Consider the following 12952-nt stretch of genomic DNA (forward strand, 5'->3'; position numbering starts at 1 on the left):
AATATTATAGTGTTGTATAATTGTTTACCACTTGGACAGATGTATTAGTAATCTCAAATGGACCATTAAGTATGACGGATGTTTTTTTGCATATTATAATGTACTTTGAGCCTATAAAAGAGCATTGTATTGTCTTATACATATTTTTCTACTCTCAAATTCAGAATGCCTTTCTACATATTTGAGGGTTGAACTGAAATTGCATTACTCAGTCACAGCGATTAAATCTGCCTCAATTTCAAGCTAAAACATCTGTGTGCTAATTTGTTTTAAAGCAAAATGATGCATTCTGTAATAACTAGCATATGCCTTGGAGACTGCTATATGTCAAAGAACCCTATTGTTAAGTATGAAATGAATGGACACAATATTATTAAAATCTGCACATATTATGCAACAGTAACCGTCTTTCTTATGCCGCATCATGTGGGATGGACGGTAGAGACAAGAAAGAGTTTACATCATCAGACAACTCAAGAGTTTTTTTCTGATTGCAGTGTTGGTGGCGTGAGAGTTAAAAATGGTGTACATGAACATCAAAGTATTACGTCCTTAACATGTTGGTTTAATTACCTTCAACCACAGACTTTGGCTGTAATATTTACCATGTAATTTGTTAGTTTCCCCCCCGTCATTTTGGTATCTCCAACATGACATGAACACGACATACCATCACATAGCGTAGCATCCGCATGTTAGCATTGTCATTGTGAGCACGTTAGCATTCCAAAAGTAGCATTTAGCTTAAAGCCTGGCTGTAGCCTCTGGGTCCGTGTACTCCCGGTAAACAACAATACAACAAAGATAAGACCTTTTTTGTGACTACATCAGATGGTGTCTTACTCCAGACCGAACTTGTTTTTGGAGTCTGAATTTTGTGTCACATGCCTGTAAAAGCAGTGTAGTCTCAAATATCCAAAGCATTTGATGGCGGATTAAATGTGATTTAGACGCTAGACTGCACAACACAATCTACCAAAGATTTACCAAAATCGAATTACATTTTCATCCAACGACTGGAACATTTTGTTTGGATGTTGTTCATATTCACCAACATGATTTGAATTGATCTGACTTAGGTTTCTTTTAACATATGAATTGGTATGTTTGGGTTGGGACATGCAACTGCACTCTGATTGTTAGACATAAACAAAAGAAGCCACCAGGCCTTTTTTTTAATTGTTTGGCTGTCGGAGGAAAGAAACAGATGTTATTTTGAACAAAGATAATTGCAAGTAACTGTCAAATAAAGAAAACATCATTAAGCCTTTGGCTAGAGTGTTGGTCCACTATAGGCGCCTTCACCGTGCTATGGCGTAGATTCTACAAGCTCTACAATTACAATAACACCAATATACTTTGAAGGAAATTCTATTTTCCGTGTTTGGCTTGCAATTATGAAGTATTCTGTTTCCATTGCCACTACAAGATGCTGAACTGAGTGGTGGAGTGGTGACAGCGCCCGAGTGATTCACGTTGTTTTCATTTTCATCCTCACAGCCTGAAAAGACAACATCACCCTGAGCACATTCCACTTCCATCAGGAAAGAAACGCTTCACCATAAGGTGATGAAGGCAATCTTTCAGAATTGCTTTGTATTTTTTGGCCACTGAGGTTTTCAGTCGACCTAAAACTTGCCAAGACATTTTCCTCCTTTGTAACATAACAGAGCAGACAGAAACCACTCACTCAGCCTGGTAAAATATAATAAAAGATATTGTGGAATGGATTTTCAAATAAATAGTGCAGGATCACGGTTGTGTAGCCGGCTCCAGCAACTTATTTACCTTACAGACCATCTGACCCTCAGCGAGAAAATAAATGATGTCATGTCCTCAAAATGCAAATTATTACTTTAAGAAATCACCATGCGCCTCTTACTAGTTTGATAATGATTGTGTAAAGAGAGAAATAACTTATATTAAATCTTCTTTCCAATGATCGCCTTGCGCAATGTGTCACTGGTTTTCCTGTGCTGTGGCCATAAAGTTGCAAATAGACCTGCCAAAATATTTCCAAAACAAAAATACTGCCCCCAGCAGATTGAACTCACTTTTGAGAAACAGTGCTCAGATAAATTGATAAGCTCTGCCAATATCTATTTGCGATGTAAACTCTGCTCAAGGCCCCGCTGCAAAGATAAGTTGATGTCTAAATAAAGAAAAGACGTTTAAACCAGACCACATCGAAGGTGAGAGGCTGAAAACCTTATGTTGCCACGGCTCCGTATTTGATCTGTTGTACTTGTGTTTCCTTTTTAAGGAATATTGCTGTGGGTGCTGTATTGTGACCGAAATGCCGAATCATTCAATCGTGAGACTCAAAATATGAATGATCTGTTTGGAAAAACTTTGTCAACAGCAGAAATGTAATTATGATGTAGAAGTAGTCATTTAGATGTATTTTTCGAGCGTGAGGGCTGAATGGAGACGGCATCCTCTGCGGCTCAGTATGCAGACTGGTGAGGGCCCGGCTGGCTGAGACGTGGTTTGTGTGCTGGAGAACCAGTTTCTACAAAGCGCCAACAGGCAGTTTTTCTATTTGCAGGGAAAGTGGTGTCTGTCTTGAAAGTGGGAGCACTCTCCGGTGACTGATGCGTCGGAAATATCACCGACAACCAGGGATATGATTGGGGTTAGCAGCTTTACTTACTCACATGCTCATCAGGGGTTTTCCCTCACATCCTCTGTGGAAACTGACAGACGGTCCTCTGGAGAAGGAAACATTGTACTTTTTACTCCACTACATTTTCCGATCAACACTATTGCCAGATTTCAATTCCTCGTTCTTGAAAGACAATCGTCTCTAAAGTTGGTCATTTTTGATTTGAATGTTCCTGATAAACTGAAGGTTAGAAGGGATTTTATGAGCAGTATTACTTCAGAAATTAGAAATGGAGCAAGCACATTTTTGTCTACTTTAAGAACATTTGGCTGATAAATAATTACATGGTTTTGAATGCGGAACTTTGACTTGTACTGGAGTATTTTCTCAGTGTGGTAGTAGTACTCTGGATGCTGCACCCTCTCCACTGGAAGCCTGTCGGCTTTTACAAATTACGCAGCACTTCTTTCTGCGTTTCAGCCTTCAGTACACCAGATGGCGCCATGGCACCCTTTTGGGTTGAATGCGTTTCGTTACGTCCAGCAGTCGTCGCTAAATATCCAGCTTTTGGTCCAAAATCAATCCCACAATCCCTACACACCGGCGGTGTAATCATTTGAATGGTGTGACTCTCAAACGCTAGAGGAACCGACACAGAGAAGAGTGCTTCTGGGTTTAACCAGTTTTTCACTTTTTGGATGTACACACCTGAGGAGACCCAGTGCGTCTTGACTAAAACAAAATGAACAGGTTTGTTTCCAACCTTCCTGTTTAAACGGCGAACATAAACTTCACTTTACGAAGCCATATGCTCCCCGAGTTGAGAAGGCTAACTAGCTAGCTATCTTTAACTAGCTAGCTAGTTAGCTCCCGCTAGCGGCCCAGCTCGTCACTTCGTATGTCTCCTTGTCAGCTGAGCTACATGCTAACAGTTCAGGCTAACCACTGGTTCTGCTAACTAGCGAGGAGCAGAGGCTACCTTTCGGCTGATGGACGTCAGGAAACGCGCTGCTCACTTCGTTAGTTGTCCACTTTGTTCTTGACGCAATACCTTAAACTTTGTTGGACATGTAGCCTGAGTGACGTTTGTTGTCGCCCACCTAACTAACGTCAACGCTCGCATCGCAGCAGCCGACGCCTTTGTAGCTCAAACATAGCGTTTTGTTTTGTTTATCTAACTTGAACGTCTGCTTTTTGGTCTTTTTTTAATCTCACTGCTGCAGTGTTATGTCACATGTTCAAATGAAGGAGGCCAACCTGTTAGATGTGCTGCCACTAAGTGATTTTGACTCTGGCAACTCCTGAGTTTTCCCTTCTGTTTTCCCACAATTGTTTAATCCAATAGTGTCTCGTATTGGAGGAGCTGGTAAGCATGTCTGGCAACGAGACGTCTTAGGGATCAACCACAATACATCCATATGGCTTTCTGCGATCCTGTCTGCATTTTTTTCCTGAAAAGAACATGAAGCAGGTATGGAGATGCGAGGGCAAATGCCACATCTTATTATCTAGATAACTATGTTTCTTAAATCCTTGTGACTGTAAAGTACAGTTCAGTGGTGTTGTAGAAGTAGATATTGTAGTAGTGGCTTCATCCCCTATCCTTTCGTTTTAGGTGGATATTATAAATAAGGAAGAATTAGATAAAGAAAGGTGAGTGTCTGATCCACATCTGTGGGATTCATCTAATTATGATCACTCACTTGCCCTGTGTCCCACAGATACTCTCCCTCAGTCACTGGACCATTAAGGCACCTTTCCTTAACCATTATCATCATGTCTGTGGCTATGCATTTAATGTTTTTTCAAGACTGGGACAGCTTTGCATTGGGTTCATGACAAGTTTGCTCTTGACAGATTTCAAGTCCATTACGGAGTACAGAGCCCAGGCAAAGCAAAGAAGCGATTGTCAACTTGCAAGAGGAAGGGTTGTCCATTGGTGGAGGTGGGCTTAAAGCTGCACCGCAAAAAATCAGATGTAGGTCGTGCCCGTGAACCTGGCATGGCCAACAAAGAAAATGAGCTGACGTGCACTGATGATGTGCGGGGCATGCACTACAATGACATCTGCGGGCTCCCTGTAAACTCTGCAGAGGCCTCCAAGATGGCAGGGGCCAGCTCCAAGTACAGAGACTTCACTGAGGTGAGTTAAAACTGGTGCTCTGTTAAAAAAAATACATATAATTTGCAACACTTTTGCAGACTAAATTCTCATTGTGCATTGTTTGTCTCTACGTACAGCTATCAAAGGACCATGAAGCCATGACTCAAGTTCTTTTCGGAAGGAACCTGCGACTAAAAGTAGCCCAAACACTATGGCGAAAAAATGCCAGTGAATTAGTGGCCTACTTAATAAGGTAAATCAGTGACGTCTAATACTGTTTTATTGTAGTTTGTGTAAATATCCCTCAATTGTATGACATGTATCTTTCAATCATTTGTTTGGTTTTACAGAATTGAAGACACAGGGGTGCTGCTTGACTGCTTACCTGTCTTAACAAATAAGTGAGTCTCATCTGGTGTTTTAACATTTTCACACAGATTCAGCTCTGCCTGTAATGATTAGAATAAACAATAGCTCCGATCTGTAATTAAACAAGATCATTTTATTGATTCATCTACTTTTTTTTCTCAATTGATCTGAAAGATGTGAAAAATGTACACCATATGGTTTTTAAACATTTCTGTTCAATTGTTTTAGGTCCAAGCAACATAACCTCAATCATGTTTTTAGGAATTATGTTCTTGTGAATACAAATACATAATTGATCATATGAAAAAAACAGGAGCACACCGGTCAAATTAGTTTAAAGTTGCAAAACTTTTAGTTCAGAGAGAGAAAAATCCCAAAGTCCTAGATAGCCTCTTTCATCTGTTTTTTTTTGTACACTTAATAAATAATAAATATAAATATAATATATATAAAAATAAATTATTTGACTGAAGTCAAGCATTAAGACTGTTGGAGCCTTTGTTTTTTCCGTTTCCTACATCACTGAAAATCGGCTGACTTTCATCTTGTTTTTTCCCTCAGCCTTCAAACTGAAGCACCATGTTTGTCACTTGGCTGCTGTGTTGACCTCATGCCCTTAGTGAAAGTGATTCTTGCCAGTAAATATGAAGAGTAAGTGTCACTGAGTAAAACAATGTTTACTATTTCAGTCTTAAAGACAATTTTGCATTTGTTCAAGACGCTTCAGCCATTGAGATGAATAACTAATAATCTGAAGTGAGAACTAATGAAGCCTCTCAAATGAGTCATGAAATCTCATTGACTTAGCACTTGTGACTTATGACCTGGGGAAGTTTAAATGATATCTATTGACGTTATGATTTGCCTAACTTTGTGTATCTTTTTTTTACAGGAATATTATGGTGGCTTTACACTGGGTTCAATCCGTCATCAGGAAATGGTGGCCAGAACTTTCTAAGAATGAGAAAAGACTGCGGGACAGTTGTTCAGAAGACAGGTGGGCAGGGCTTGCTTTAATACAACCCAGTACTTTATGATACAACTAATTTACATTTTTATATTCTCTTTTACTAATACTGCTCCTACTTAACACACCTGTTGCTTCCTTTTCATTTTGCAAAGCCTTCCCCTTTGTTGTGCATGTATATGCATGTTGGTTGTGTTTCTGCAATACATGACTTTTCTCAGAACAGAGTTTACAATCAATAACTCTCTTGTCAAAGACGGAAAAGGAAAACTCAAAATGATTCACGTCCTCTAAAGTTTTGACCATTGTGCACTTAAAGTGTTCAGTGTTAGGTGACCTGAATATTGATGCTGGTATCATAATGGGTATAAAATGGTCGAACACTTCTAGTTGTACATTGGATATTAATTAACTCAAACAATTAAGTTACTGTATGACTAATATCAAAGTTGGAAACTCTGAAGCTCTCCACCATCAACTCTAACCAGAAAATTGAGCATGTACCTGTTTAAAGTTTCTGAATCAAAGTCTTGTCACAGTGTGTTGGGGTTTCTACGGTCGCTTCATATGGGTTCTGTGTGCAGTCACCACATATTGAAATGGGAATCTTTGTTTACTGCAGGAATATTGAAGTCATGAAGCAGAGGCTGAAGGACTTGTGGAAGGAAGGGGCCCAGTTATGTTCGGTTCCAGGATCTACGGGAGAACTGGCAAAGGTGAGAAGTATGACATGGTTGTACATACCAGGGATTTCTTTTTATGACGATCGAAGCTCCCGTTCATAACAAGTTACAATGCTTGGTCGAAGCGTTCTAGAGAACCACTAATACAAACAACTTAACACTCAAGGCGATGCTTCCTCGGGTCCTGCCATGACAGAGTTGGGTCACACAGCCAAGTTCCTACTCCTCCTGGATAGGAGCACTGGGGAAATACACTCTGGATCAGCATAAAATACCAGAGACGGTTAACCAAGCGAGGCACCCTTGGCCTGTGGCCCCCAACTCAAGGGGCCCCAGACAGCTTTATATTCAATATGATGTTTTAGATATGAAAGTTACCGAAATATGTTACTATTCTAAGTCATTGTACTCTGAAATAACGTAAAGCCCCCCAAATAATTTAAAAAAATATGCAAGCTACTGTCTCTGTACTTCTTCAATGGACAGAGAAATGTTACTGGTAATTATATTTTGCTTCACCTTGAACAGATGTTAAATACATTAAAGTACAATGTACTGATAATGCCTCTCTTTCACTCTTACCTTGTTGTAAACAGTTGAATACCAGACATTTACTGCGTGGTATTAATAGTTGTACTATATGTTGTTCATAGTTTTACTTGAGAAATAAAGTTTTAGTAGCCTATTTCTTTTACCACTGCCAATACCCACATTTCTAGTTAGTGAAAAGTTGAGCAAGACGGTGTTTGCCTATGGCCCCTAAACTGGGGGACACACCCAGGTTGTGGCTTACTTTCGGTCAGGCCGGTGAAATGCACACTGGTTCGATTCTGCCATCTGCTCGTGTTTACTCCCAGCGGACAATATGCTGGACCAGAGCCCTGAAGCCCCGCCCCCACTGCTGAACGCATTGCTGTTCACTAGTTTATTTAAACTGTACTAATACAGAATGTTTTTCGAGTCTTCATTGCACCAAATGTGACAAAAGCGCGACCTTGGGTCTTAGCAATACAGACAGAGTCCTTGCTTTATAGTAGGAGGCAATATTTGAAGATTTGTCACGACTCGGAAAAAAACTAAAATGCCAAACATGTCATGTTTCATTTGGCCTTCAACAAATGGATTATTGTCTTTGGCTGGGTTAGTTGTTTGAAGGTTTCATTAAAATTGCTTGTTCTATTTTATTTATTTCTATTTTTCTAAAGGACACAATTTGTTTTTCTGTTATTGGAAAAACTAAAAGAAAACAATTGTAAATGGTTTGAGATGAACATTGTTTCACAAGTGCTCCTTTTTCTTTTTGTTCACCCTTTGTTGATATTGGGAGGACTCTTATCCACTCCCATAGGAAAACCTCTGTCTACCATAAGCTGACTCGCTACATATTTGTATCAGTTGAATTTGTTTTGTGGTTGTGGTTCATTTGTTATCTTTACATCCTGCTTCCTCCTGCCGTGTCATGTTTTAAAAGGAATTATTGATTGTAAGTTTTGCAGAAAGCCATATTTACTTCTCAGTCTTTAATAAATGAGTAATCCAGTATGTTATGTTTGTAATATGGAACTCATGGAGGGTTTTAGCAGTTGATAAAAATGGAAAACAAATTAGTTTCATGTGTGCAGAGTACTGTTTCACTGGCTGCTACAACAACGTATGTCTTTTGTTTTTTCTCTACTTCATGCTGCAGGCCATCGAGTCTTATCTATCGCAGCTGCCCTGACGGTTGTCAATGTGGCTGCCTGAGGATGTGACCACTACTGCCGGATCATGGCTGTGTTTTGAACTGATAAGGACGCCAGACAGCGCTAGACTGGTTCATTCTGCCACCTTAAACTCCACCCCTTAAGGGGACTGAACATGACAATTCAGACAACTCCCTCCCTTTGAGTTGGAGACGGGGCCGAGACCCGTTCTGGAAGACGAAAAACACACAGCAAATGACTGCTTCACATTGAAGTGGACCTTGTGAAGGGGCATATTTAGTGGACCTCCATGAGACTGCGTTTAACGTCGCTCTATGAAGTGCCAAGCTCTTTGTCTCTCACTACATCACTCTTTGCCATGGAATGCAAATGCACTTGTGGAAGTAATGAATGCTCGGCTGTTTTAATGTTTTTTGCGCCTGGGTTCTCTGGAATCATGAACATAAATCTGCAACAGTCTTAAGTTATCAGAACTCATTTTGCATTTGATATTTTGCATTTGACTGTATAATATAAATTGTAAAAACAAGTGATTCTTTTAATCTTCTTTTAAAATAAATTTGATAAAAATCAATGTATTTATTGGTTTTGTTGTGCTGTTTGTGTGTGTACACTAAGAATAATTAAGTCGTTGCTATTCCCTTTTTGATCCGGCTTAATTGCTGAGTAGGTCCTTCAAAGTGGCCAAACTATTTTTTTTAGCTTTTCTTTTTTTAGTTGCCGAGCCCATAAAAAAAACAGACTGGTTCTTGTTGGTACACTTTTAAATCTATTAATCAAATTAGTTTTAGAGTTAACATGGGTAGTAAAAAAAAAAATGCATTTGGAAATTTAAAAAAAAGTTCACATTACAAAATCATAACATTTGCCACACAATACTTAACATTCAAAATGTATGATTGCATCTCTTTAAATTGCGTTTATAATGTTGATTACCATGCGGGGTAAATACTGTACGTCAGACAACAGTTAGACCGAGTTGATTTGTTCAATAAAGTTTTGTTTTTTTCTTTTCAATGTGACGTCATTTTCCGCCGCCACAGCTGATGTGCCAAGTCCTCCGCTCCTTCTCCAAACGGCTCTTGAATATCTCTCGGACATACAGTTAGACCTCATTTCACCTCGATAAAGACAGACGACATGGTTTACAGGGACAGGATGCCGCTGTTACGGATGTTCGTGCAGGCCGCGCTCGTCGCGGCAGCGTGCTGTTTCACCGACATGGAAACGGGGCCTGGCGCAGGTGCAACGCTATCGACGCAGCCCAACGGAGATCGGTTCAAAATCGAGGGACGGGCGATAGTTCCGGGGGTGAAAACGCAAGACTGGGTCTCCGAGGCCAGAATCCTCGTGGAAGGTGAAGAGTACGTGGGATTTGTGAGGTAAGAAACCAAAAATAAACTGCTGCGATTGTACTGGCTAGCCTGTTGGCGAGGAGAGACAGCGTTAGCATGGTTAGCTAACCCGAGTGGTTGCCTGACGTGACACTGCCCTCGAGGCGGCTGCTGTCGGCGGTTAGGACGTCCTGGCTAATTAACAGCTTAATAACTGAACGTGACTCATGCCAACCGAGAGAACAACCCGTTTATTTCATTATAACTTAGGTTACCTGTCACTGCACTTACCTGTTTTCAGCCAGGCCTCTTGCTCTCATGGTAACTAGCGTTAGCTGTGATCACAACAAACCTGGTTCTGTTGTGGTTTCAGTCTAAAAGCACTGATATAGCTAGTAGTGTATTAAATTATTAGCTTCCCACAGAATAATCACGTTTCATCCAGCCATTAGAGGTGAAGTTACATGGTACATGGTATGGATTTAGCTGCCATCTTGTAAAATAATAAACGACAGGTTCCAAAAAATATAATTGGTTAATATGGATGTATTCCACTTAAGAGTTGTTTGACATGAATTTGGTAAATGTTAACCTTGAGAGAAACGCAATCGGTTGCTAGTTTATTGTGTACACCAATCCTAATCTATGATTTATATAAATGGGCTGGACAAAAGACACTCATCACAACATTAATGAATCTTATTTAATAGCGTCACATAAGACAGTGTTGAACATGTAAATAAAGTCAAATTAACTCTCCTCTCTCTCCCGAAGCCTACTAAACTGGATACATGTGCAGTCTTTTAAAAAAAAAATTCTTGTTCCAGAACTGATGGAAGTTTTGCTGTGAATGACGTCCCTTCAGGATCCTACGTTGTAGAAGTTGTCACCCCTACCTATAGATTTGAGCCAGTACGTGTTGATATCACATCCAAGGGCAAAATGAGGTAAGACTATTCTGAGAACCAAAAGGCATACACAAATGTCTTACATTGGCCAGCATTGCATATTTCCTGTGTGCTGTTTCGAGGCATCTCTAACCCACTAGTCGCCGTTTGTGATTTCACAGAGCACGTCTTGTGAACTACATCAAGACTTCAGAAGTAATTCGCCAGCCATATCCTCTTCAAGTCAGGGCTAACGGCCCACACACCTACTTCATGAAGAGGGAAACCTGGGGCTGGACAGATTTTCTCATGAACCCAATGGTAAAAAAAAAACTAACTGGTTTTATTGCAATGAACTGTCTAGTTATGTATAATGTGACCCCCAGAAGAACATGTCCTTGAGGTCAAATGGGTTCAAAGTGAAGTTCATGAAAGTCATTTGGGTGTGGAAAATACAGAGAAGCAGGGACAAAAGCTTGTCGTTGCTTTGGCACAAGCAGGATGGTCATCCAAAGTTATTCAGTAGTCAAACCAAACTGTGCCTAATATGGGCAGTTGCTGTTGCCCAGACTCGATTGTCCTTTTTAGACATCCTCATGCTTAATTCAGTGAGTGTAGGTTGACCATGAACATTTTAAGTTGTTGGCAGACTTTTTCAGTTCAGACCACTATATATGCAAATGTTAAAGAAAGCTATTGGGCTTCTGGATGTCTTGTTTAAATGTGTTGTCTTTGTCGCTCCTCCAGGTAATGATGATGGTTCTGCCCCTGTTGATCATTGTTCTGCTGCCCAAGGTGGTAAACACCAATGACCCAGAAATGAGAAAGGTAAAGAATCCATTATTGCCTTAAGGAACACTTGTAATAAAATCATGATACCTTGTCCCGGCCTCAACTTGAAGTGTGAGTGTATCTTAACATTGACAAATCACAGAGACATCATTTTTTAAAATTATTTTATCAGTCGGTCTAACTTCTTCATCTCCATCTTTTTTCATTTTACTGCCGTCTTTACAGGAAATGGAGCAGTCCATGAACATGCTGAACCCCAACCCCGAGCTTCCAGACGTCTCTGAGCTTATGACTAAGCTCTTCTCCGGATCCAAGGGCTCCAGCAAGGCAAGCAGTAGCAGCAAGGGCACCAGGCCGGCCGTCAAGAGGAGGTAGTACTATACGTGTCCCTTCGATCTGCCTGAGGAAGCTCGAGTTATGCCATAGAAGCAAGATTTATAAGTGTCATTTTTCTCCCCTGGGTTTATTGTACAGTTTTTCTTTAATATTAGATGTTTTAAGCACATCTTGATTTCTAATATGCTATTGAAAACATTCTTGCTGTACTGATAGAAATGTCTTATCCCCTGCAAAAGCCGTTTCCCATAATTTGCGCTGCACTTTCTACCTGTGGCTTCTACTCATCAATCTTTCTGTGCTAACCCTCTAGTGTGCTTTTTTTCCACTGCTGCTAATTCCACTACCTGAAAGAGAAAATATATACAGAGATTCTTTTTTTTTTTTCAATTTCAGTAATATGACTGTGAATGAAGATTAATTGAAATTTTAGACTGATAAATTCTTATTTAAAATCCTAGATGAATAAATTACAACGGTATGTAACAACGGTGTTTTTTATTTTCATCTTATTTATTTTGTGAGTGAACACATGGTCTTTTTTATCATTGTGTTGCTACTGTATGACCAGGATTCACAAACTGTAAATTACAACAATAATGATTGGCAGTTCAAAGGAAGAATGAGCTGTGTGGTTGCTTCAAGATCTCTAGAGTGTAACTTAACTTTTAATAAAGCGAACAATAAAGTCCATATTAAAGTAATGTAATGTGTTTGTGATAAATGTTCTCACAACATAAGTAACTCTCAATTGCTGACAAATTACTTCCACATCTCCAGCTTCTCCATAATCATCCTAGTCAGCAAAGGGTTGTCATGGAACGTAATCTGTTGTAATCTGGTAATTTTGGAGTAAAAGATCAGTTTTAACAGACAAATCCTTGAAGTGGATATAATCATAATTGCAACTGAGCTAACCATCTAAAGATAAATCTCCATTATGACTGAGCAAATGCCATTTACTGATTGAAGCCCCTGTTATATGGTAGCTTGTAAGTGGACATTAGCTTGGCTAAGAATTAATTTATTGGAGAAACATGCTGGAGCAATATTGTGGACTGTGAAGAGGACGTTCACGGCAGCAGGAAGGTGTATGTGGGATCAAAACAAGCTGCTGTTCATGATAATGAAGGAACACATGACTCTGTGGACCTGTGCAGTCTATTCAAGAA

At 39.8% G+C, this 12952-nt stretch overlaps 2 protein-coding genes across 2 annotated transcripts; both read left to right on the forward strand.

Moving 5' to 3' along the window:
- Positions 1 to 3157: 3157 nt before the first annotated feature.
- On the forward strand, positions 3158 to 8955 carry katnbl1 (katanin p80 subunit B-like 1). The gene is made up of 10 exons (XM_068577129.1): positions 3158 to 3355; positions 3951 to 4076; positions 4221 to 4258; positions 4463 to 4748; positions 4847 to 4962; positions 5060 to 5110; positions 5640 to 5729; positions 5971 to 6075; positions 6668 to 6761; positions 8416 to 8955. Exons 2-10 carry the CDS (start codon positions 4068 to 4070, stop codon positions 8446 to 8448), a joined length of 822 nt encoding a protein of 273 aa, XP_068433230.1. The 5' UTR covers positions 3158 to 3355; positions 3951 to 4067; the 3' UTR covers positions 8449 to 8955.
- A 488-nt stretch (positions 8956 to 9443) lies between these two features.
- emc7b (ER membrane protein complex subunit 7b) lies at positions 9444 to 12485 on the forward strand. Its single transcript, XM_068577041.1, has 5 exons — positions 9444 to 9813; positions 10593 to 10712; positions 10835 to 10973; positions 11400 to 11480; positions 11670 to 12485. The coding sequence occupies exons 1-5, from the start codon at positions 9572 to 9574 to the stop codon at positions 11817 to 11819; spliced, it is 732 nt and encodes a 243-aa protein (XP_068433142.1). The 5' UTR covers positions 9444 to 9571; the 3' UTR covers positions 11820 to 12485.
- Positions 12486 to 12952: the final 467 nt, after the last annotated feature.

The sequence above is a fragment of the Clinocottus analis genome, unplaced genomic scaffold (genome assembly GCF_023055335.1).
Source record: "Clinocottus analis isolate CAN_PGR_092001 unplaced genomic scaffold, fCliAna1.0.p SCAF_15, whole genome shotgun sequence".
In the NCBI taxonomy this organism is placed as follows: domain Eukaryota; kingdom Metazoa; phylum Chordata; class Actinopteri; order Perciformes; family Cottidae; genus Clinocottus; species Clinocottus analis.